The sequence below is a fragment of the Heptranchias perlo genome, chromosome 13 (assembly GCF_035084215.1).
Source record: "Heptranchias perlo isolate sHepPer1 chromosome 13, sHepPer1.hap1, whole genome shotgun sequence".
Taxonomy (NCBI): domain Eukaryota; kingdom Metazoa; phylum Chordata; class Chondrichthyes; order Hexanchiformes; family Hexanchidae; genus Heptranchias; species Heptranchias perlo.
This window is the reverse complement of record NC_090337.1, coordinates 38,590,582-38,613,988: the sequence shown is the minus strand read 5'-3', so window position 1 is coordinate 38,613,988 and position 23,407 is coordinate 38,590,582. Positions and strand designations below refer to the sequence as shown.

The window sequence follows — 23,407 nt, the reverse complement described above, 5'->3', positions numbered from 1 at the left end:
TCATTTTATTTTTTTTGTTTGAGACAAAATGGCGTCGACCGCGAGCGAGGGGATCCTGATCGGGGACAAGGTCTATTCGGCCGTCTTCCTCACCATCGACAACTCACTCATCCCGGAGGAGAAGCTCTCGCCCACCCCGTCCATGCAGGATGGCCTGGACTTGGAGGTGGAGAGCGACCTGCGCATCCTGGGCTGCGAGCTGATCCAGTCGGCAGGGATTCTGCTGCGCTTACCCCAGGTGGGTATCGGGCCTCGGAGAGGAAGGGGGTTCGAAGGCCGCGCCTTGTCCCCGTGTTCTCTGCCCCCTAATTGTCCCGTCTTCTCTGCCCCGCAGGTGGCCATGGCTACGGCGCAGGTCTTGTTCCAGCGGTTCTTCTTCTCCAAGTCCTTCGTTAAACATAGTTTCGAGGTGAGTCCCGCGGAAGTGACGGGGGTTTCGGCCGGTTGGAGGAGGAGGGGGGGGGGGTCTCTGTGGATCCGCTTGCCCTGTGGCGGGTGTATGTGTGTGGGGAGGTTGTTTGGGGGAGGAGAGGGAGTTAGTTCGCTTCTTTTATCTCGGCCGGTTGGGCTCCTTTTTGTCCCAGGCCCGGCCGAGCCGTCTGGCGGAAATAAGGGCCAAGCCAGGCGGCTGGTTTACAAAACAAAATGGAACCGGCCTCCTTCTGAGTGGGTGAGGTTGTCGGTCCCGTTTTGAAACGTGGGGCGGAAAGTGATGGCGCCGCTCGGTGCTTTCCCCCCTTAAAAACTACGGGCAGTTCAATTTCTATCAGTCTTGGTGAAAGTAACTTTTTTAACTCGGGCCCAGGAGTTGCACACTTGGAACTTTTAAAATATATTTATGAAACTTAGGGAGTTAGATTGTATTTTCAAGGTTACTTAAATGCAATGGAATATATATTTAGGTGCTACTAGTTGGATGATTCTAGTGATAAATGTGCATGACGGATTTAGTAACAGGAGTGGGCCATTCAGCCCCTTGAACCTGTTACGCCATTCACTTAGATCATGGCTGATCTGTATCTTAACTCCAACTACCCGCCTCGGTTCCGTAACCCTTAATATCCATGTCTAACAAAAATCTATCAATCTTAGTTTTGAAATTGAGAAACCGAGGTTATTCACATTTGAATTTTTCGATTGACCTGGCCTCAACAACTTTTTGGGGCAATGTTCTAGATTTCCATTGCCCTTTGCATGAAGAAGTGCTTCCGAACATCACTCCTGAGCAGCCTAGCTCTAACTTTAAGGTTTTGCCCTCTTGTTCCCAATCTTCCCCCCCCCCCCCCCCCAAACAGTGGAAATAGTGTAGATAGTTTCTCTCTATCAACTGCTTTAATCATAAACACTTCAATTAGATCATTTTTGGCCTTGAAATCTGTTTATGGTAGTTGATGGATTATTCTGCCATCAGCTGATGAGGGCCTGTACAATTTGGTCTCTATCCTCTAAGATCAGGTGGGGAGTGGGGAAATCATTTGATTTTCCAACTCCTGATGTCGGTTGAGCTGAGCACTGGCTTCAGCTATAAAATGCTTGCATGTATATAGTATCTTTATCATGCCGAAATGTCAACGCTTAACACACACTTTTGGTGTCTAGTGATAGTTATTTAGGTAACTGCTAGTCCAGTTATCCCTTGGCCCCAATCCCCCTTCAGCTGAATGCCGCTCTTGACTCCTGCGCACATTGCCACATGCGATTGGCTAGTGTAGCTATATAAAAAATTTGGGATGTGCCTCATACTTTGGGTTTCACTGGAAAATTTCTGTGCGATGTTCAAAAAAATAACTTTTTAAATCTACAGAGCAATTTTCCCAGCAACAAAAAAGTACACTAGTTGCTCTCTGGATGCCCATAGAGCGATTAGCCTTTAACCTCAGGATGTTACAGCATTTGGACTTGTGGCCTTAAAGGAACAGGCGAGGTTACACACAGAATAATGCATTTTGTGTTGCATGGTATATTGGTCCTGTTATAAAATAGCATAGCCACGGACTGTGAGTAACACCACAGGAGATCAGCCGGTAATCAAAATGATTATTTTTCAGATTGTTGCAATGGCTTGTATCAATCTTGCATCAAAAATAGAAGAAGCGCCTCGTCGTGTGAGAGATGTGATAAACGTGTTCCATCATTTGCGTCAGCTAAGAGGCAAAAGGTAAGCCAGTTTCTTCAACTCCAGTGTTCACTAATATGCAAAAACATACAATTTTTTTCCTAACATGCCCAAACTTGCAGGAGTTTTATTAATCAGTTGCATCTGGTCTTCACTGTTGGCTGAGTGGGGAAAACAATGATGTAATGAGCCGCACAGACCAGGACGGTCCCAAGCTCAATCTCTGACTTGTACTAAGTTAGCAGATCTTAGTACCACAGGTGCTACACTTGGTTACAGTGACCCAGTATGTTGGGGAGGATGAAAAGGAAGAATCCATTACAACCCAGTAATCCCTGCCGGAATATGCACAAGGGGGTTGGCTGACGTTAAGATTGTGACCGAGTAGCCTGCTAACGCTCACTGTCTAGGCTTGCGGGTGAAGAATGCCCACTTTTATGTGGTACAAGAGACCTCCTATCCTAAAACTGTATCCCAGGGTGAGTCATCTTTAAGAACAAAAAATTGGGGTGGGAATGAGCAAGAAAATAACCAGTTGATTTGACGAGAGGGGATTTTATAACTTTGAATTTAGTTTGGCAATAAAACAAATTAATTTTAAACATGCATTAAACTAAAATAGAAAAGTTTTTAAGATAAGCTAGTGAATCATAGTATATTTGAGTCATATTACATGTTAAATGGATAGCTATAAGACAGATAAGCAATTTAAATTAAAGTGAGATATTATTTCTCCTTTATCTTAATACTGTGAAATAAGCTAGGTAAGAATAACATCACTGCCAGTACTAATGAACTTTGTTTTGTTTAGACTCACTTCTTAGCCTATTCTGTTATGATCAGGGTTAAAAAGGCTTTTAACACTATGCCAGAGTGCTGCTGATGGAGGGAGACTGGGTTTCCTTCTATTGACTGCGCTGTTATATAGTATAAACAACCCCAATATAAAATGACGGTCTACAATTCTGCCACTCGGACGAGGGATTTTGTTGTAGCAATGTAAGTGCAGGGAGGAGAGCACACGACCATTGGTCTCTTGCAACCCAAACTAAAGCACTGAATATAAAAGTGCCTTTAGCTCACACAATTGCTGATCAGAGTCAGTGTGAAATTTTGTGAGTAAGCCAAGTGGATGAGAACTATGGCATATAGGATAGATAAAGGAGAAATAATGGCATTCTGGAGCTCACTGGAGTGTGCATGAGTCATGATGCAGCACTGTGATGCTATTTCCCATCTCGTAGGAAGAAGTCAGCCTGGAAACACTAACATGAGACAACACAGATAACTAGATGAATGCAGTTTAGTTATGTAATGGTAGCATGAATCTGGATGCAGCAGTGTGTCAGACCTGAATCGAACTATTTAAGGCTGCTCTGAACACCAATGCACCAATCTGCATATGAAGCAGAAAACCAAGAAATAGTTTCCAAATGTTATTGCGGCTTTCTAAAATTTGAAGAGCTGTATGTAAGAAATCAAGACGTTCCATTCTTTAATGTCCTAATATGTGTGAATTTGTACTTTTTGTATACCTTCTAATGTTTAATTGAAGCTGGTAAAATCTTTGTAATTCCTTAATTGGTGAGCCATATAATTATGTAAAAAAGATAATGGGGTCAGAGTGATTCCATGCAATCAGTTCTTGTTTAATCTACAGAATGTTGAGTTTTAAGAGCACCCATTATATTACTGCTGTGGGGGAGGGAAGGAAGGAGGTTAACCCCTTTTTTTGTCACGTTTAATTGCTTACTGATAATGCTATAAGATCTTCAGTTCTTTTGTCAAAGAAGGAAATGTGTAAAGAATCATAATTTCACAAAGAATTTACAGTAGATTCAAAAAAGCATTGATGGAATAATTAGTCTAGATTAGAGAATAAGTAAGATTGTATGTGAAAATTGCTCTCGGGTTGCGTCTTAATGTGATCGTTTTTACTATTGTGCATGAAGTTAAAATGCAATATTGACTTTTATTCTTTTTTCCCTTGCAACCAACCTAACAGCGACCAACTACATTTACCAAAGACTGGGTGATGTGGAATGGTACGTAAAGATGAAGCTGTCGACATGGCAACAGTGAAAATAAGAAGTGCCGTTTGATCCCGATGGAGAACCAGTGCTCTTTGAACGGGTCACTGGAATCGGGGGCTTTGGAAGGTTGGGCACAGCACTATTAAAACCTAGGAACTCCTGTACTTGGTTCTCAGCTTTTTGTCTTTGCTGTCCAGGTGGTACCATCATATTTTTGCCTTGGTTTTAGTTATCTACTCTCTGAAAGAGAGGGAGGTTAGTATGTTTCTTCAGAAACTTGGACATTGCAAAGAATGACAATTGGGTTTTTTCAATTTATAACAGGACCTTTGAAAGCCTGATTTGGCGACCTAATGGTGGAGATGGACCAAAATGTTAGAAGTTTAAATGCACGTTATTATCTTGCTTAGGTTTTACAACTTGGATTTTGAAAATAAGGGATAGATCTTTGTAGTAAAGTTGCCAATTCTGTCCTTCATGACAAACATGCCCCAGCTTGCACTTTTGTAAACTGATTTATTTTGCTGTATGATAAAAGGATAGTAGTACAATTTTTAGAACGTTCTTAAAATTGTCCAAAATGTAATGTAGATTTTGCTTAGGGTGACTGAGAAATTCTGTTAGAGAGGAAACGTTCATCTTTGCAACAAAAACAATCTGTAGCCACCCCTTTACGCTTGGATATTTAAGGTGCTAACTAAAACCTGATTTGAAATCTCTTTTTAAGATAAGGATTTGGTTCAAATTAAAAGTTTATTTGCCACCCTTTCCCCTGAGTCAAGTCTGGGTTCAAGCCCTACTCTAGGACTTGAGCACACAGTTCAGGCTAATGCTCCAGTGCAATATTGAGGGAGTGCTGCATTGTCAGATGTTAAACTGAGGTTCAGGTAATCAATAAGGGTCCCATTGCACTGTTGGCAGATCGACAGCAAGTTCTTCTAACAGTGCAGTGGGATTCTTATCAACCACTTAATGTTTCCAACCTTTTTCTGTTTTTGTTAGGGAGTTTTATCTTAAGTAACATTCCTCCTTCAACCAACACCATACAAAACAGATAAATGTGGCTATTCATCCCACTGCTGTTTGAGTTTTGCTCTGTGAAATGGCTTCTGTTCGTGCACACTACAGTTCATAGTAATTCATTGCATGTGAAGTGTCTTTGCTATGTTCCTGAAATAGATGGTTACATGCAATATAAATGTACAACTTTGGGGTGCATTTACACTATGACCGCAGTGCTGGTGTGAAGTGGTTTTACTGCACGTCAACCCTGCAGTTATAGTTGAAATTCAGCACAAATCTGGGGTCAGGACTCGAACTGGAGTGGGATTACTTGGAGGAAAGTCACATTTTGCTTTAATGCAGAGTCCGTTAGGATTGTAACACCCAGTTAATGCTGCAGGAGTTTGATATAATTCAAAGTTGAAACTACTTTATACTGACACCAAACTTCTGGTGTAAAAGCACCCATATTTCTTTTTTGGAGTGTTCAAACTACACTCTGTAAGCCCTGGCAGTCTAGCCATAAAGCCCCAACGACTTGTGCTGTAGTTGTGCTTTTATTTTGGATACTTGAGCTCATCCTATCGAATTTCATTGGCCTAATGTCTTAAAGATTTGTTCTTAATACTGAACCTTCAATAGTAGATCAATCCTAAATGAACAATTGAGGAAGCAGGGCTAGCAACAACTCTTTCCAAACCACCAGCCCTGCAAAATTCAAATTGGTGAACCAGCAGCATCTGAAATATAAGCAGCCAACACCTGGAAAATCATTGGCAGCAGATCAGACAACAGGGGCAGTGAGGTGGCACGTTAGTAATAGGGTAGAAAAAGCTTAGTTGTGATCTTGAAATGGTTGATAAGTAATGGTGTAGAAATATAAAGGTGTGTTGAGTTAGAATGAGAAGTGAAACACATTTCAGAATAAATTAGGCCTAAATCAAAATTGGAAAGATGGCAAGCAAATAATGGCTTCACATAGATTTTGGAAGATTCTTTTCCAGAGAATCTAAAATTCGCAATCTTTATTCATTAGCTACAATGAAAGTTCTGCCAATCAGTTAATAAAAGTATCCTGCACTAAAATAGTTTTATTCAAATGTGTTGCTTATAGCTGAAGGTTTTAATCATCTCAGTATATAGAAGAGGCTTAAAATTTGCTGCATGGCATCAGGAAAAATAACTTCATGCTTTTAAACCAACATAAAAGTATTTAAATAGGAAAGCAATCACCATTTTAGAAAGGAACAGAGGGTTGATGATGGTACAATAGATATGTGTGTATATGGACTTTCAAAAGGCATTTGATGAAGTACCACATAATAGACATATTTGGAAAAATAGAAGCACATGGTATTAAAGGGACAGTGGTATCTTAGGTATGTAATTGGCTACCGGATAGGAGGCAGAGTGTAGTGGTAAATGGATGTTTTTCTGACTGGAGAGAAGTGTGCAGTGGGTTCCCCAGGGGTTGGTAGAGGGACTGTTGCTTTTCTTGTATATAAATGACCTGGACTTGGGTATAGGAGTACAGTTTTGAAGTTTATGGATGATATAAAACTTGGCAACATAGTAAATAGTGAGCAGGATAGTAGCAGACTGGTGAAATGAGCAGATATGTGGCAGATTCAATTTAATCCAGATAAATGTGAAGTGATGCACTTTGGGAGGAACAACATGGAGAAGCAGTATAATCTAAATGGTACTATTTTGAGGAGGGTGTAAGAGCAGAGAGACCTGGGGGGGGGGGGCAGACTCACAAATCTGAAGGTGGCAGGGCAAGTTCATATGGCAGTTAAGAAAGTGTATGAGGTATTTGGCTTTATAAATAAGGGCATTGAATACAACAACCAGAAAGTCATGCTAAACTTTTACAAATCACTGGTTAGGCCTCAGCTGGAGTATTTTGTACAATTCTGGGCACCACACTTTAGGAAGGATGTCAAGGCCTTGGAGTGGAGGTTTACCTAGATGATACCAGGGATGAGAGACTTCAGTTATGTGGAGAGACTGGAGGAGCTGGGATTGCTCTCCAAGCAAAGAAGTTAAGAGGAGACCTAATAGTTATTCAAAATAATGAGGGAGAAACTGTTTCCTCTGGCAAGTGTCGGTAACCACGAGGTCATAGATTTGAAATAATTGGCTAAAGAACTAGTATCACAGTATGATACAGCACTGGAAGAGGCCATTCGACCCATTGTTTCTGTGCAGGCTCTTTGAAAGAGCTATCCCATTAGTCCACTCCCCAGCTTCCCCGAGAAGTGCTTTCACAGGATTATTAAGATCCGGAACGGACTACCTGAAAGGATGGTGGAAGCAGATTCCATAGGAACTTTCAAGAGGCAATTGGACATCCTCTTGAAGAGGACTAATTTGCACGATTATGGAGAAAATGCTGGGGTGTGGGACCAAATTGGACAGTTCTTTCAAAGAGCCGCCACAGGCAGGACAGGCCGAATGCCCTCCTGTGCTATAAGATTCTATCAATGGGAATTTTTTTTTTTTGTCATTTAATTTCCCATAGAATTTCGTGGGGTGTGACTAAGAGTAAGGGGTTTAGAGGATGAGGAATAATTGGACTAGGGAGTGTAGATGTAATTTAGTTCCCATTTTAAGTGTTCTACATTGTTTTTTAATATATTTTGATGGAATTTACAGCAGTTTGGGAAGCAGAGAAATAGTTGGTTGCAGTATTGGAGATTCTTTGCAGTGCAGGCTGAGGAGCAGGGTAATGTAAAACTCAGGTGCAAAACTGCCACCACCAGTGGAATGGTGTAATTACTGCATAACAATTTTACATGGACTGTTTCCATTATAAATGGGCATCACAATTATTTATAATAGTTCACACAGGCAACGCACACATACAAGATCTTAGAATATTATAGCTATATGCTAAAGGTTTTTCAAGTAAGATGACATGCATTATTATAATGGGTTATTATGGTGACTAATAGATGCATGGATGCTCAATTGTGTTTTTTAAAACCTTGAGTTTAAAAATCATATCCTGCATAGTTGCAATGAGTTTGTTGCACCTTTTTCACTTTAATTCCCCTCTCCTTCCTAAGCCCCATGGAAGCACCAGCTTTTGCTGGGGAATGATTCCGAGTCTTAGTAACCCTCTGGTACCTCTTTGAAGAGCCTAGATAATGAGTTTTGGTAGATTGCTGACCATGGAGACCACTGCCAACTAAACCAGATCCTTTTCTCCGTTATCCACATCCATTTTTCAGCAGGAGCAAGTGTATAATCATCGGAAGCAGTAACACGCCCAGGCTGATATTTTTGTTTCCCCTTCCCTCATCCTTGCTTCCCTGCAGAGTTCACTAATGCCACTTGTAGCCCTGGCTGAGTTCAGTTGTAACACAGACTGGGCATTGACTGTGGACTTACTGGTCTATATTTCTCAATACGGAACACAATAGTTGTGGATTGTGACATATTTCTTTACAGGAAGAGATTTCACAATCTCAGAATAAAACACTGTAAATTTGTCTTGTAGAGAAAGAATAGTGGAAACTGGTCAATGAGAGGAGCAGTTTGGTTACATTGTTAATAGGATTCTACTTGGAAAATTGCTTATGGTGTATGTTAAGTATATTCTTAACCCTCCGCTGAGTTTTAATGTTCAACCGTTGAAATATAATTTTTTAATTAAATCATTTAGTTTTAAAAGATACAGAAATCTAAATAGCATCGACACCACGATTTCGCTTCTTGTATCTGAAAACCATTAGCGTACTTCCTTAGCTGGTTTTAAAATTATTTGAATTTTATATAAATTTAAAATGTTCGGTAAATGTGTTGGAAAGCAAGTTTAGACAGTTCCTGAAACCCAAAGAGATAATATTAACAAGTGACTAAATGTGAAATCAATTGAGATTGTTTCCCACTGATTTATGGTAATTTTTACAAATAACTGAGTCCAAATGTTAAAATTGGATTCCATTAAATAGAACATAATTCACTGTACTTGTTAATGGGTCTGTAGGCCTTAATAGCAGTTATAAACATACTTTGGAAAAGTGTTCTTGTAAGTACTAGCCTCTGCTTTCCTTTGATGAACAGTAAATTGGGTCCATTTTTTAAAAGTCTGGATAATGCTGACCCCAGCCAATATAATTTCAACTGGGAGAGGATCAGAGTCTACAGTTCAGGGGCCCAGGCAAGCTTCTGTGAAGTTGTATTATGTAATGCAGAAATGTGTGGATTGTCATGTAGAAGGGGTTTAAAAAAGGGATATGCAAAGTGGGTGTTGGAATTTACTATTAGCACAACAAAAGTATTCCAGAGGGCACAAACTTGAGACCCTAAGCCACATCTGTACTTATTGCAGATTTTAAACTTGTGCCAGCGTCCATAATTTTACCAGTGGCTTTCCCTGTCTAGTAATTTTCCTGAATGCTCTTGTATGTGAAGTCTTGAAACTGTAACTTCACTCTTGCATGTAGGTTTTGGGCATAAAATAACTTTCTAATTGAATATAAACTGTACTATCTGTAATGTTTCACAGATCACACTTTTAAAAGATGCTGCCTGTAAGGGAAGGATTAATCAGACTGCCCTGAAGTCTGCTAATGTTACACTGCGATTGATTTTTCTTTATTTGGGATAATAGTAACCTTTAGCTTTTTCCTGTTGAGTAAGGAAGTACAGGTCAGTTTAGATGCAGTGACCACTGAACTGTTGAATTAAGACTGACCTTAAAGCAATGGTCAGTTTACTAACTAATTAAAAGACATTCCAGTGCATTCTAATGTATATATTTCAGAGAACTTTAATTAGTTAAGTTCTGCAGAAGAAAACATCTGTGAATTTTAGAAGCAGGAGATTGGTATGCAGTGATACAGATTTCTAATTAGAAGTTGCACTTGATAGAATAGAACAAGAGTGAAATTACTGATAAGGTAACAAAGAAGGGGAGTTGTACCAGTCTACGGAAAAATAACTTGTTAAAACTAAAGTTATTGGTAACGGACAAGCTCATTAAAATTCACTTTCTGTGGAGTTGTATTATGTAATGCAGAAGTGGATTGGTAGAAGGGGTAAGAGAAAGGTATGAAAAGTGGGTGTTGAAACAACTACTTAGGATTCGTAAAGGCCTAAAATACTGAGCTCAGAACTATAACATGTTTGAGTCCTGACTAAACCTGCAAGGTTCGTCATAAGTACAGCTTTTTAAATGTATGTTTAATTACTGTGCACTTAATAAATCTGACATTCACTGTCTACAAACCCTATTAATTTGAGGAGTAAATTATAAGAACACAACTATCCTTTTTAACATTGGAATGACTGTAGTGAGACATTTGGGCCTGTGGCTACTGTACTGGAGCTGAGTTGACTACATAAGTACTCTCAATTAAAAGTTTAAACACCACACTTGGAGGTAATGACATTGTTGTGAAAAAAGCAACATAGTAATCTATACAGCACGGATTTGGATATGGAGGATAAGAGTAGCTTTTAGGTGAGTAGAAGCTTAAATTTTGTACAGATGCATTTTAGAGAGTGCCTTTTTTTTTCTTTTAAAGAGTTGCAAACTTTTGGTCTTGTCAAAAAATACTCTGCTGATTTTCTTGGAAATGAGTGGCACTGAGTGTCTGCTTTAAAATACTTGTTTTAAATAATGCAGTAATCCATTTACACATCAAACAAGTCAGTGTTATGAGAATATCATTGTAAATTTTAATTCAGTGTGTTGTATTACAGAATTGTATTTTCTGTGTGGTTTAAGATGACATAACATTGAAGAAAGACTAGGATTTTTTTTTAATTGTGTAATTCCAGAAAGAGCAGATTGGCATCAGAAGAATGAACAAAATTAAGAATTTTTTTAATAGTCACGTGTAAAGAAGAGGTTACAATTCAGAATGACGTTCTGTACATTTTGTACATTTAAATTACACCCTAACTGTCAGGTTTTTTTAGAAACTTTGTAAATTGTAGCATACTAGAGTATGGTGTTGGTTAAAATGTGAATAAGAAAATGCACATGATTTGGCTTTCAAATTTTAGATTTATTATGTAATTTTCAGTCAACCTTTACTGAAATGGCTGTAACAACTTTTATCTATTTTAATGGCCTTATTTTCTTGGGTAGGGTCTACCATTCTAAGAATATTCTTTTCCTCATAGCTGGTGGTAACTGCTAAACAGGCTGTTCAGCATATTTACTGTATAATTTTCAGTTTGAAATGGACAGCACAAGACCAAGGCTTTGGGTGCAGTTACAGGAGTTTCTTCCGATGGTTGGTTGGAAGGGGAAAAAAGTCCCTTGTAGAGAATTAGAAACTAATTTCAAGTGTTTGCATTTTAGACTTGCAAATAGTTTTGATTTTTTTAAACCAGGACTCCAACACCACTGATACTTGATCAAAACTACATTAACACCAAAAACCAAGTGATCAAAGCAGAAAGACGAGTGCTGAAGGAATTAGGATTTTGCGTTCATGTAAAGCATCCACACAAGGTAAGTCTGTAGACTGTTGCATTTTACTTGTGTAAAACTGGAAACTCATTTAAGTTTTTAAAAATAACGCAATCTGCAATAATTTTTTCTCTCCCCACCAGATAATTTTTATGTATCTTCAAGTGCTTGACTGTGAACGGAATCAAACACTTGTCCAAACAGCCTGGTAAGTTTCTTCTTTGCTTTAGTATAGCCAAGGAAACGGTATCAGAAATTGAAATATGTATGTTTAATATATATAATAAAAATATATCTAAAATTTAAAAAGTTAAAAATTGACGTAACATTTTAACTTTGGTAATTGTATCCATACCAAAATGGTGTTATACAGACAATATTTCAGTGTAACAGCAACTCATTTTTAAAAATGTATACACTTGTGCTGTTAAATCCTTTGATTATGGTACTATAATTTCTGCATACTGTTTTCATGGCTTGTTTCTTCGCTACCATAAAGGAGAACTCAATTTAACTTTGTTCTTTTTTCTACTCTTTTTAATTAAAGGGTAGTCCATGATGGTAAGTCATAGAACTCAAAGAACTCTGCCCTCTGAACTCTGCTTCTCAACTACATGACCTCAGGATGGCCTTTGTTTGGCTGCCCCTTCAGCCAATCCAGTGCAAGCTCTCATCCGAGACAGCTATTCACTGAAGTGGTCACAACATCTGGCAACATCATCTAGTTCTGGCGGGGTTTTGAAGGATTTGTATTGACTTCTGGAAATGGTTGTTCAACATGCATACTTTCAGTAACTTAGATTATATGTCTAATGTCTGTAGTTGGCTAAGTTTTAGAATAAATTTTTTAAAGCATGTTGAAGGAAAGGGACTAAATTTAAATCATTTTCTACAGTATACTCTAACATAAAAACTGAAGTGTGATGCATATGGAAAGATTTTGCAACACACTCATTATTACTGATGCTCTTAGACTCTGTTTTACAGGCTGCAATCTAACCATGACAAGACCTTCCTGCCAAGAATTCTCTGGGTGTTTCCTTTTGGGACATAACCTCAGCTGTCCACTTGAGCTTGGTTTGGGGGAAGGGGAAACGGGAGTGGTTATGGGAATCTGAAGAATGAATAAGCTCTTAATTCAAGTTTCACCTTAAGCCTCTTACTTTGTTTAGTTTGTATGTTGGGGGCTTTGCAACTGTGAACTGGTTACATGTATGTATGCTGCTAAATTCATTTCGCTTACCGTGCACAATTCTACTGCCAGAATAAGGGAGTTGGATGTAGTGTAGATGCAGACTTGTGAACAGCATTCTCAAAATCTGAACTAAATGAGTGCCTTTTTTTCTGCTGCTACAACACTTTCACTTCTAAATAGGAGAGTGGGTATAGAATGGTTACAGCACTGGAGGAGGCCATTTGGCCCGTCAAGCCCATACCAGTTCTCTGCAAGAGCAATCCAGTTAGTCCCACTCCCCCGTCCTTTCAACGTAGCCCTTCAAGTACTTATCCAATTCCCTTTTGAAAGCCATGATTGAATCGGCCTCCACCACCCTTTCAGGCAGCTGTGTTTTTAAAAAAAAAAGCTTTCTCATGTCACCTTTTTGGTTATTTTGCCAATCACCTTAAATCTGTCTCCTTTGGTTCTCGGCCCTTCCGCCAATGGGAACAGTTTCTCTTTATCTGCTCTGTCTAAACCCTTCATGATTTTGAATACCTCTATCAAATCTCCTCTCAACCTTCTCTGCTCTAAAGAGAACAACCGCAGCTTCTCCAGTCTATCCACGTTACTGAAGTCCTTCATCCCCGGAACCATTCTAGTAAATCTCTTCTGCACCCTCTGAGGCCTTGACATCCTTCTAAAGTGCGGTGCCCAGACTTGGACACAATACTCCAGTTGTGGCCGAACCAGTGTTTTATAAAGGTTCATCATAACTTCCTTGCTTTTGTACTCTATGCCTCTAGTTATAAAGCCCAGGATCCCGTATGCTTTTTTAACAGCTTTCTCAACCTGCCCTGTCACCTTCAACGATTTGTGCACTTATACCCCCAGATCTCTGTTCCTGCACTCCTTTTAGAATTGTACCCTTCAGTTTATGTTGCCTCTCATTCTTCCTACCAAAATGTATCACTTTGTGCTTCTCTGCGTTAAATTTCATCTGCCATGTATCCGCCCATTCCACCAGCCTGTCTATGCCCTCTTGAAGTCTATCATTATCCTCCTCACTGTTCAATACACTTACAAGTTTTGTGTCCCCTGCAAATTTTGAAATTGTGTCCTGTAAACCCAAGTCATTAATATATATCAAGAAAAGCAGTGGTCTTAGTACCGACCCCTGGGGAACACCACTGTATACCTCCCTCCAGTCCGAAAAACAACTGTTCACCACTACTGTTTTCTGTCACTTAGCCAATTTCGCATCCATTCTGCCACTGCCCCTTTTATTCCACGGGCTTCAACTTTGATGACAAGCCTATTATGCGGCACTTTACGAAACGCCTTTTGGAAGTCCATATACACTACATCAATCACATTGCCCCCATCGACCTTCTCTGTTACCTCATCAAAAAACTCAAATCAAGTATTGGGTTGTAATCTGACATGTTCTATGTATGGTTGATTCCAACTGAAGAAGTGCTTCCTGTAGGATAGGGCTTGCTTGTGTTTTAACTCTGAGGTCAAGTGATCTGCTACCATAAATGTTGCATCTATGATTAGCGCTGCAAATACAAATTATGGTTAGTATTTAAAAGTTAAATTAAAAGTTGTTTTCCTAATCTCAGTCCATAATTGAAATGGTAGCACAAGGGCCAGGTGGACTTTCTGAAGCCAAGCTACGTGGAGCCAGTAACAAACTTTCTTCAAAAATGTAATACAAGTTAAGCTTATAGGTGTGGTCAGTGCTCATTCTGAATAATGAGCACAGTATTGAAACAGGTGGTGGATACTGAATGTTAGTATTAAGTCTACTGGCACAGAGGTAAGATTTAAGCAAAAACCCATGCCGAGATAATGTGAAGTATAAGGAATGTGTTTGTGCTTCATAGGACCAGGTGCCCCAGAGACCATGTGCAGTTGCAAGAGGGCTGTGAATACATTGGAAGCAGCTAGAGCTTTGTTCAACCAGCCTCTCCCTTCTGTATATGTATTATTACCAGTCCAAGACTAGCAATTATCTTCTGGCTTTGAAAAAGTTCTCCTGAACAGTGCAGTTTGGTTCAGTGGCTCTAATGTGTTCACCATCCCTATCCATTCCACTTTTATTGTATGCCCAAAGTAATTGCAGTGGTTGAAAATGAGACTTCAAGTAACTAAAGTAATAGGCAGGGGAATGTCTATGGATATAGTTTATAGGGATTTCCAGAAGACATTAGATGAGGTTTCACATAAGAGACTGTTAGCTAAAATTAAAGCTTATGGAATTGAAGGCAAATTATTGACCTCGTTAAGAGATTGGTTCGTGGTTAGAAGACAGAGTAGGGATAATAGGTATGTAATTGAATTGAAGTGACTTGTAGTGTCCCACAGGGGCCTGTGCTTGGGTCTCAAATATTCATTATATTTATTAACTACTTTGAATAACACAATAGAGAGCCATGTATCCAAGTTTGCCAATGATGAGTAGTGTAGATGGGAGTATAAAATTAGAGATACCGATAGATTAAGTGACTGGACAAAACTGGCAGATGGGTTTCAGTGCAGGTAAGTGTGAGGTTTTGAATCAAAAAAGGATAGATCCAAGTATCTTTTGTGCTGAAAAGCTAGGAACGGTGGAGGTCCAGAGAGATTTATGGGCCCATGTGCACAGATCACTAAAATGTAGTAGTCAGGTACAAAAAATAATCAGAAAGGCTAATGGAATGTTAGCCTTTATAACTAGAGGGCTAGAATATAATGGGAAGGAAGTTTTGCTACAATTATACAAAGCCCTGGTTAGACCACATCTGGAGTACTGTGTACTGTTCTGGGCACCGCACCTTTAGAAAGGATATATTGGCCTTGGAAGGAGTGCAGTGCAGGTTCACCAGAATGTACCAGGGATCCAAGGGTTAGATTATGAAGAGATTACATAAACTAGGCTTGTATTCCCTGGGATATAGAAAGTTACGGGGTGATTTGTTTGAGGTTTTTAGGATTTTGAAAGGAATTGATAGGGTAGATAGAGAGCACTTTTTTTCTGCTGGTAGGGGAGTCTAGGTCACGGGGACATAACCTTAAAGTCAGAGCCAGGCCATTCAGGATAGAAGTTAGGAATAACTTCTTCACATGAAGGGTGGTAGAAGTGTGGAACTCTCCCACAAAAAGCAGTAGATGCTAGCTCAATTAATAATTTTAAATGTGAGATTGATATATTTTTGCTAGCCAAGGATATTAAGGGGTATGGAGCCATGGATGGAGTTAGGATACAGACCAGCCATGATCTCATTGAACGGTGGAACAGGTTTGAGGGGCTGAATGGCCTACTCTTGTTCCTAAGTGATTCAAATTAGGCTTAGCAATTCTGTTCCCTACCTAAAGAAAAACCCAGATATTTTGAAAGCCAGAGTTAATAAAAGTGGCAGTTGCAACTTAGTAACATTAATTAAATTTTACAGTTGTTGCTACTAGCTGAACTTGATGTGACTAGCACTGTCAATAAAATTAACCTAGTTTCAAATTGTAGTTTGAACTATTAGGCAAAACCAGTTATTTTGCATGTTCTCCTGCAACACCGAGTTTCTGTTGAAGAACTGTCACAAAAGATCTGACAGTAAAATCTCTAAATGGAATATCTGTTTCTTGTATACTAGCATATTTTTGTTTGGAGGGAAAAATGGAGGGGTTTTTAACTCTAGTCCTTTCTAGATTGATACAATATACAGAATTTCCAGGCATTATCCACAAGTAAAATTCTTCATGATTGGATGAAAACCCTTTGGTCATGTTCCATTTTTTTTCCCAACTGTGATGTGTTTTGACAAATTGAGGGTAGCAAAGTTAAAACAGAATAAAAACTGTTAACTTCATTTTTTAAAACTTTGACTCTTTACCTGGCAATGTAAGGTACAAAAAGACAACCATGAATGCATGACATCTGAAATAAAAATAAGAGTTCTGGAAATACGCTTCAGGTCAATCACCCTTTGAGATACTATTTTAGATTTAACCCTTTAATTGAGCTGGCATGGTCACAGCCATGTTCTTTTCAGCCCTACTAAGAGGCTCTTCCAGCCTGACTAGCAGTTCTGATGTAAAGTTACACTTGAAAATACTGTGTTGTTTTTGTTCTTTCCTCCAGTTTTTCTCTCCTGACTCCTCATGAAGGCAGTAACTCATGCTGGGGTATGGTTCCACAGGTGCTAGTGGCTGTTTGGTTCTTTTGGCCAGGTGGTCATTCTTGATGTGTGAACTCGCACCGTGTCATAGTGGGCAACCAGATTATGGGTACAACTGTCCTCTGGCATTTTTGGTGCCCTTCTATTAGGGGCATTGAGTACGAGCACTAGGCATGTTTTTCTTTGAGCTGTGGAGGCTGGTTGCAGTACCTGCATTGCCTCTGGCTGAGAATGACTGGCCCATACCAACGACCGACTATAATACCTTTGTGCCTTGCTGTGTCACCTGATGCATTGCCTATTGAAACTTAAGAAAAACTGAGTTATCCTTGATGTAGTTACATAATGTCTTTAAAAAGTAATGCATGTTGTGTCAATTACAGTAAGTTGGTCCCTTTGACTTGGGTACATTTTGTAGATGTAATTCAATTGTTCTGTTGGGAAGCCAGTGAGTGCCAGAGGTGAGCGCAAATGATGTACTTTCTAGATTTTTGTGATGTATTCTATCAATTGCTCAATTTCCAGAAAAGGGACTGCATGTATCCTCTGTGGGAACCCATGGTGTCTGTTCAGCTTAGTTTGGCTGTTGCTTGTCCCTGAAAGCTGCAAGATATTTTTTGTCAGCTGGATGTTTTGAAACATTCCATACAATTTTGTTTGTGCAAGTGTATATACAAATTTGAAATGTGACTTAGTATGGTCTATATTGTACATTCCACATTTCAAATAATGCCTTTACTATTAGAAATTTTGGAGGTCTGTGCTGAAGATGTCAGAGGGCATAATGTTTCAATTAAGAAAAAAGAACGACGTCACTGATCTCCTTTCTTGTTCTATGCACTTGAAATTCGTTGTAACTTTTAATAACTCTTGTCTCATGTCTTTCAGGAATTACATGAATGACAGTCTCCGCACTAGTGTGTTTGTCCGGTTTAAGCCAGAAACTGTAGCCTGTGCTTGCATCTACCTTGCAGCTAGAGCTTTACAAGTGAGTGGGGGATTACTGATTAAAGGAAAAAGCATATGTGAAGTATTTGCAATGTAATGTACTCCCCATCCCAGTCTTAGACTGCTTGAATTTATAATCAGCCCAGTGATAATTTGGATCCCTCATCTTGATCTGCTTCTCCAATTTTAACACCTGTTTTAAATGACTTCCTGATGAAATGCTGTATGTCAATATTATGCTACATTCTAATTGGGAGGCAAAGCAGTATTTGTGTACTTCATGCCTTCTAGATGGGATCTAGGTAAGCCTAGATGATTCTGTATGGAGCAGCTCCCTGGTATAAGGGAAGATCCAAGATGGTTGGTATCCACATGGCTGGTAATGAATAATTCAGCTAGCTGTATTTCAGTTAGCAGACACTTGTAATTTAGTATTGCATGGATGATGTATTTTGTATTGCTGGGCTTCATTTTTCTTTTTCTTTACATCTTCAGATTGTTTTACCGAATCGCCCTCATTGGTTTGTGCTTTTTGGTGCAACAGAAGAGGAAATCCAGGATATCTGCATCACTACTTTAAAACTTTATACTCGAAAGAAGGTCAGTTAGACAAGTCATTTTTAAATATTCTTTTAGGATTGATTAACCAATTATGACATTTTAACACTGGGTATTAATTGTATATCACTGGATCTGTGGTAGTTTCTTTTGCTTTGCTACATTTGAAGACAAACTGTGTTTTAACAGCCCAACTATGAGCATGTGGAGAAGGAAGTAGAGAAGAGGAAAGTTGCATTGCAAGAAGCTAAGTTGAAAGCTAAAGGACTGAACCCTGACGGAACGCCTGCTCTTTCCACATTGGGAGGTTTTTCTCCAGGTTCTAAACCATGTAAGTATATAAAATTATAAAATGCAGTGGTGTGTTGAGAGTGTCAGTTGTCTTCAGACTAGATGTCAGTCAGGATATATCCAAACTCGGCAAAATAATTACTAGCGGGACAGTATACCAGTCCCCAGGATTGTCCCTGGATCTGCTGACTGATGTGGAGCAGCTCTTTGAGACCTAAAATTGTAGCTGAAAGTTACAAATGAAAGTAATGGTAGAGGCAAATCTGATGAATTGCAAATAAGGTATTTAAGTATACAACTAAATGTCATTCAGAGTTACGAGTACTGTCTAAAATATTTGGAATTTCAGATTCTGAAATCGGATTTTTTTGTGTAGGTTCACCCAGGGAAGCTAAAGCAGAAGATAAGACACCTGGAATTCAGAACCCTAAGGCTATCAAAAAGGAGCCAGAAGACCGTCAGTTGAACTCTAAAAGCCCATACAATGGGTTAGTAATTAAGTACTTCAGTGTACTTGGCGGCTGTTCAGTCTCTGTATGGAATTTAGTTCTATGCCATAAAAAGCATAGTTTATAGTATATTGTTTGCATTGTAATATTTAATTATATTCAGCCCCCATCTTGTGTTTGTGTAGTTTTCTTAGGCAACAGTTGAGTTTCTGTTGCTAAAGCTATGCCTTGAGTGTGATGTACAGTTTGATCATGTATTCATTGGAATGTGTGAGCCATTTGAAAATAGTGTATGAAATTGAATTTTGGTAATACTAGAATAATTAGTTTGATCCTAGAATGTAAATCTCTCCATTTCAGTGAGTATCAGAAATTGGCCAAAGTGGAAATACATCATAAAATCTTACAGCACAGAAGGAGACCATTCATGCTTGTGCTGGCTCTTTGAAAGAGCTATCCAATTAGTGCCATTCCCCCACTCTTTCCCCATAGTCCTGCAAATTTTTCCTTGTGTAAATTCTGGTAATTGAGTTACTGCGTGTTCAGAATTGTAGTTTTTTACTTCTAAAATATATGTTGCGCATCATAATTCAAAAATCTTGTATTCCAATATCTGTAGGCTGAGGAAAGAAAATAAACTAAGCCGAAACAGTAGGAGCATCAGCCGTTCAAGGTCACTAACTAGGTCACGATCTCGTTCTCCACGAAGGCAGTAAGTATTCACGTGTCTGATTAGTGGGTTTAAAAGATTATAACTAGTATATTGGTCAGTCTCCCAGTCAAAGTCAAGCATTTTTCAATTTGTACAGTTATTAATGAAAATCCACGAAGGTGTATATTTTGTTACTGTAGTATGTACTATAAATTGATTTTAGCATTATCGGCTTTATAGAAAAACATTTATTCAGTAACCCAGTGTTTGGTGTTGCTATTATAAACAGAGTCGAAGCCAAGTGTGGCCATCAGGTGAAGCAGGGATAATTGAACCAAGATGTACAAATGTAATTCGGTCCTTATTTTAAAGTCATGTATTCTGCCCCTATTTTTAAAATCCCATTATTAACGGAAACTGCTTATATAAACTTGCCACTGTAATTGCCATCTCCTGTCAATGGTAATGCTGCATCACCTCCACTGGCAAGATGATGTAATTACAATGTGAAGTGGGCACTTTCTATTATAAATTTCTATGCCCATATTTATAATGGAAAATGTTGACCTGAAATGAGCACAGAAGATTTCTAACGTATTACTAGTTGATCTCGTGTGGAATTGCCCAGAGTCAGTTGGAGGATATGATAACTCTTGCCTATCTCTGCTGTCTTGATGTTGCTGATTGTCTTTGTTTCTTTTCGATGAGGATGGTGGGCGGTTATGGTGTAGTGTAGCAGGGAAAGAATATAATATTGGCTGCAGGCTGCATTTGGATGGAGGTTAAAGGGAAGAAGTTCGCCCTCCACCAATTTCCTTTATTCCCTCTCCTTTCAAAACTCCCTTACTGTTTCCCTCTGAGACTTTTTAAAAATGCCCTCTCCTATTTGCACCTTTTTTTCTTTCTCTCACTTCCCATCCCCTCTTCCCCCCCCCCCCCCCCCCCCAAGTTTCTAGGACACTATGTAGCAATTGTGTAATCAGAACACTTGTCATTTTATCCGCTTCCCTGCGCAGCATTCTGCAAGCGTGCAGCCTCTTTATTTAAATCAATGTAAATTTTACCTCAAGCTTTTTTGTCATCTTGCTTTTTAAAATTATTTGAAGAAAAGTTAGAGCAGAAAGTACTAGAAGCTTTAAAAAATTGCTATCAATACATTGGACTGGTACTGATACATCCAAATATACTGCATAATCCAAATTCAGGTTTAGGTAAAAATCTCAGGATTGTGCAAGATGCAGAGGCCTTCAAGTAAAAGTATTAATGAAGGCATCAAAAAACAATTTGGTGGAGTTACTGTGAATTTTTAATTTTAAAAAAAATGTTTAAATCTTATTTTGGGCATTAGAAATTTCAGTTACTGAGGAGAAAATTGGTAGTTTAAGAAAAGTTCAGAAGATATTGAGCGATTTGTGGAACACAATGGGCAGATTGTACAATTAGAATGACTAGTTTACACAGACCAACCTCATTAAAAATGTGTAGATAGGAATTTGTAATGGTGGAACAAGTTGACAATATGAGAGGAAATGCATTCTTAGTATATTTGGAATGTACACTGGAATCTTAATCTGATCAAAAATAACTGAACCTAGGACATTTCTAGATTTCACCAGTAGTTTATTCACTTTCATGCCATGAGCCATATTTTTTTTTGTATTAGCAATACTTTACACTGGTTTACTTAATGTTTTTCCTTGCAGCTCAAATAATAAACACTAAAATCAAGCACGAGAAGCAAAAAAACACCACGCCTTCATGGATTTTGGGCCCCGTTTCTTGATTTTGAGTGTAGTGGCTGAGATAATTACAGCTTTCTTCCCCATCTGGCCCCTTCCAGTTTTCACCTTGCCGTTCCCTCGTGAAAGCCATGGCTCATGCTTGGGTAATATTCTACAGGCACTGACAGGTCTTGGGTATTTTATGCAAATGGCCATTTTTCACGTGAACATAGGCAGAAAGTGTCTGCAGGATACTTGGCCGTGTTAGGAGCATCACAGCCATGTCCGACCCAGTACTTGCCTAATAAACACACTGGGACACCTGCTGAAAAGTGAGCATGGATAGTGATTAGGGACCGTAGCTGATTTTCGCCTATCCTTCATTCTGAGAATATTGAGACTAATTGTATTACTATGGAAAGCATAATAGCTGAGTCAAATTCTGTCCTTTTTGTGTATCTGCACTTTTCTGTCTAAGAATTTCTGCTAAGAAGTGTTTGTTTTTCCTTTTCCTTCGGACACCAACTCGGAGGTACAGTTTCATTGGTGCTGGTTGTCCTCCAGTACCTTGCCCAAGTTGATGTCTTAAAGTAGCAGGGACAAGCTTATTTTATGTCTTTTGTCTTTTTTGCTTCCTTTTAGTTACAATAGAAGAAGCAGATCTGGGACGTACAGTTCCCGATCAAGGAGTAGGTCCCATAGTCGCAGTATTTCTCCTCGTCGACGTCACAATCCCACATCGCCACACGTCAAGTCGAAACCTCATCGCAGTGAGGAAACAAAGGTTTCTGCTAGGCATGGTCACAAGAGGAAGAAATCCTACAGTAGATCACGCACCCGTAGTAAATCCAGAGACCGCTGTGATCCTGTGAAGAAACGACGGCATGACAAAGAGCATCATCATAGGGATAGACATGAGCGATCGCGATCTTATGAAAGATCCCATAAAAGCAAGCATCACAGCAGTAGTCACTCAGGCCATGGCCGGCATCGTCGGTAAATACTGAAGAGCTAATTTAAAAATTAATGCCTAAATGTAATTACGTTAAATGTGTAGTGTATCGACTTGTAAATGATGCTTTTTATAAGGGGTTTGTTTAAAGACAAAGTTCTTTGGTTTATGCAAAGGTCATTAATGGAAAAAACTAACCGAAAAAAATTTGCACACTTTCAGAAATATAGAAATACTTTATTTGACAGTGTACAGTTAACCATGGACAAATTTATGTATGCAGAGTTTTTCTCTTCTACAGAATTTGAAAGGAGATTGCTGTAGAAATATACCTTATTTTTATACAATGAAAATGGACACTGGGTATATTTAAGTATGAGTTCATTTGTTAAAACTGTGGTGATTACTTTGTTAGACTGGTTTTTAGTCTGCATGTGGTCATACATTTTTACAGAAAAATAAAAGCAAAAAAAAGCTTGTGTATTTTGTTGCTTGTGATATTTACAAGTTGAAGAGTAGGAAAGTCAAAACTTTTGTTCCGATATATTGGTTGTGTTGTGAGCAGTGGGAATAAATAGTTCCAACTCAAATATGAAATGTTAGACTGCATTTGGCACAGGGCAAATTACTAGGATATCATTTTAACTTTTCAATTCACAATACTGCTATGAAAGCCATGTAATTCCCTGCTCCCATCCTTTAAGTTTTTATGTAAGTTTTACGGTTTTTATTGCTTTCCCAGGTTTGTGATCAATTTTCCATTTTGGAGCAGTTTATTTTTGTGGCAATGTTCTTCAGTCAGAACTAGCACCAGTTGTCTTACCAAAGCATTGTTTTGGTTGCTTGAAAGCACCTGTAGTGTGAAATACCTCTGAATGAAAGTGAAAGAAATGTCTGCTTCCTTTTGAACACATGTAAACTCCATTTTGTGAGGTAAGT

At 38.9% G+C, this 23,407-nt stretch overlaps 1 protein-coding gene across 1 annotated transcript; it reads left to right on the top strand.

The window, feature by feature from the left end:
• ccnl1a (cyclin L1a) lies at nt 1–22,899 on the top strand. The gene is made up of 11 exons (XM_067995350.1): nt 1–238; nt 335–409; nt 2,049–2,158; nt 11,506–11,626; nt 11,728–11,792; nt 17,786–17,885; nt 18,341–18,445; nt 18,593–18,734; nt 19,071–19,182; nt 19,763–19,855; nt 22,159–22,899. Exons 1-11 carry the CDS (start codon nt 29–31, stop codon nt 22,514–22,516), a joined length of 1,491 nt encoding a protein of 496 aa, XP_067851451.1. The 5' UTR covers nt 1–28; the 3' UTR covers nt 22,517–22,899.
• The last annotated feature ends 508 nt before the right edge of the window (nt 22,900–23,407 follow it).

Bases quoted from the DNA above. Each gene is read 5' to 3' on its own strand.
- ccnl1a (XM_067995350.1), top strand. From the start codon at position 29: ATGGCGTCGACCGCGAGCGAGGGGATCCTGATCGGGGACAAGGTCTAT. The intron at 17,886-18,340 runs GTGAGTGGGGGA...TTACATCTTCAG, and splicing joins TTGCAGCTAGAGCTTTACAA to ATTGTTTTACCGAATCGCCC. The intron at 18,735-19,070 runs GTAAGTATATAA...TTTTTTGTGTAG, and splicing joins TTCTCCAGGTTCTAAACCAT to GTTCACCCAGGGAAGCTAAA.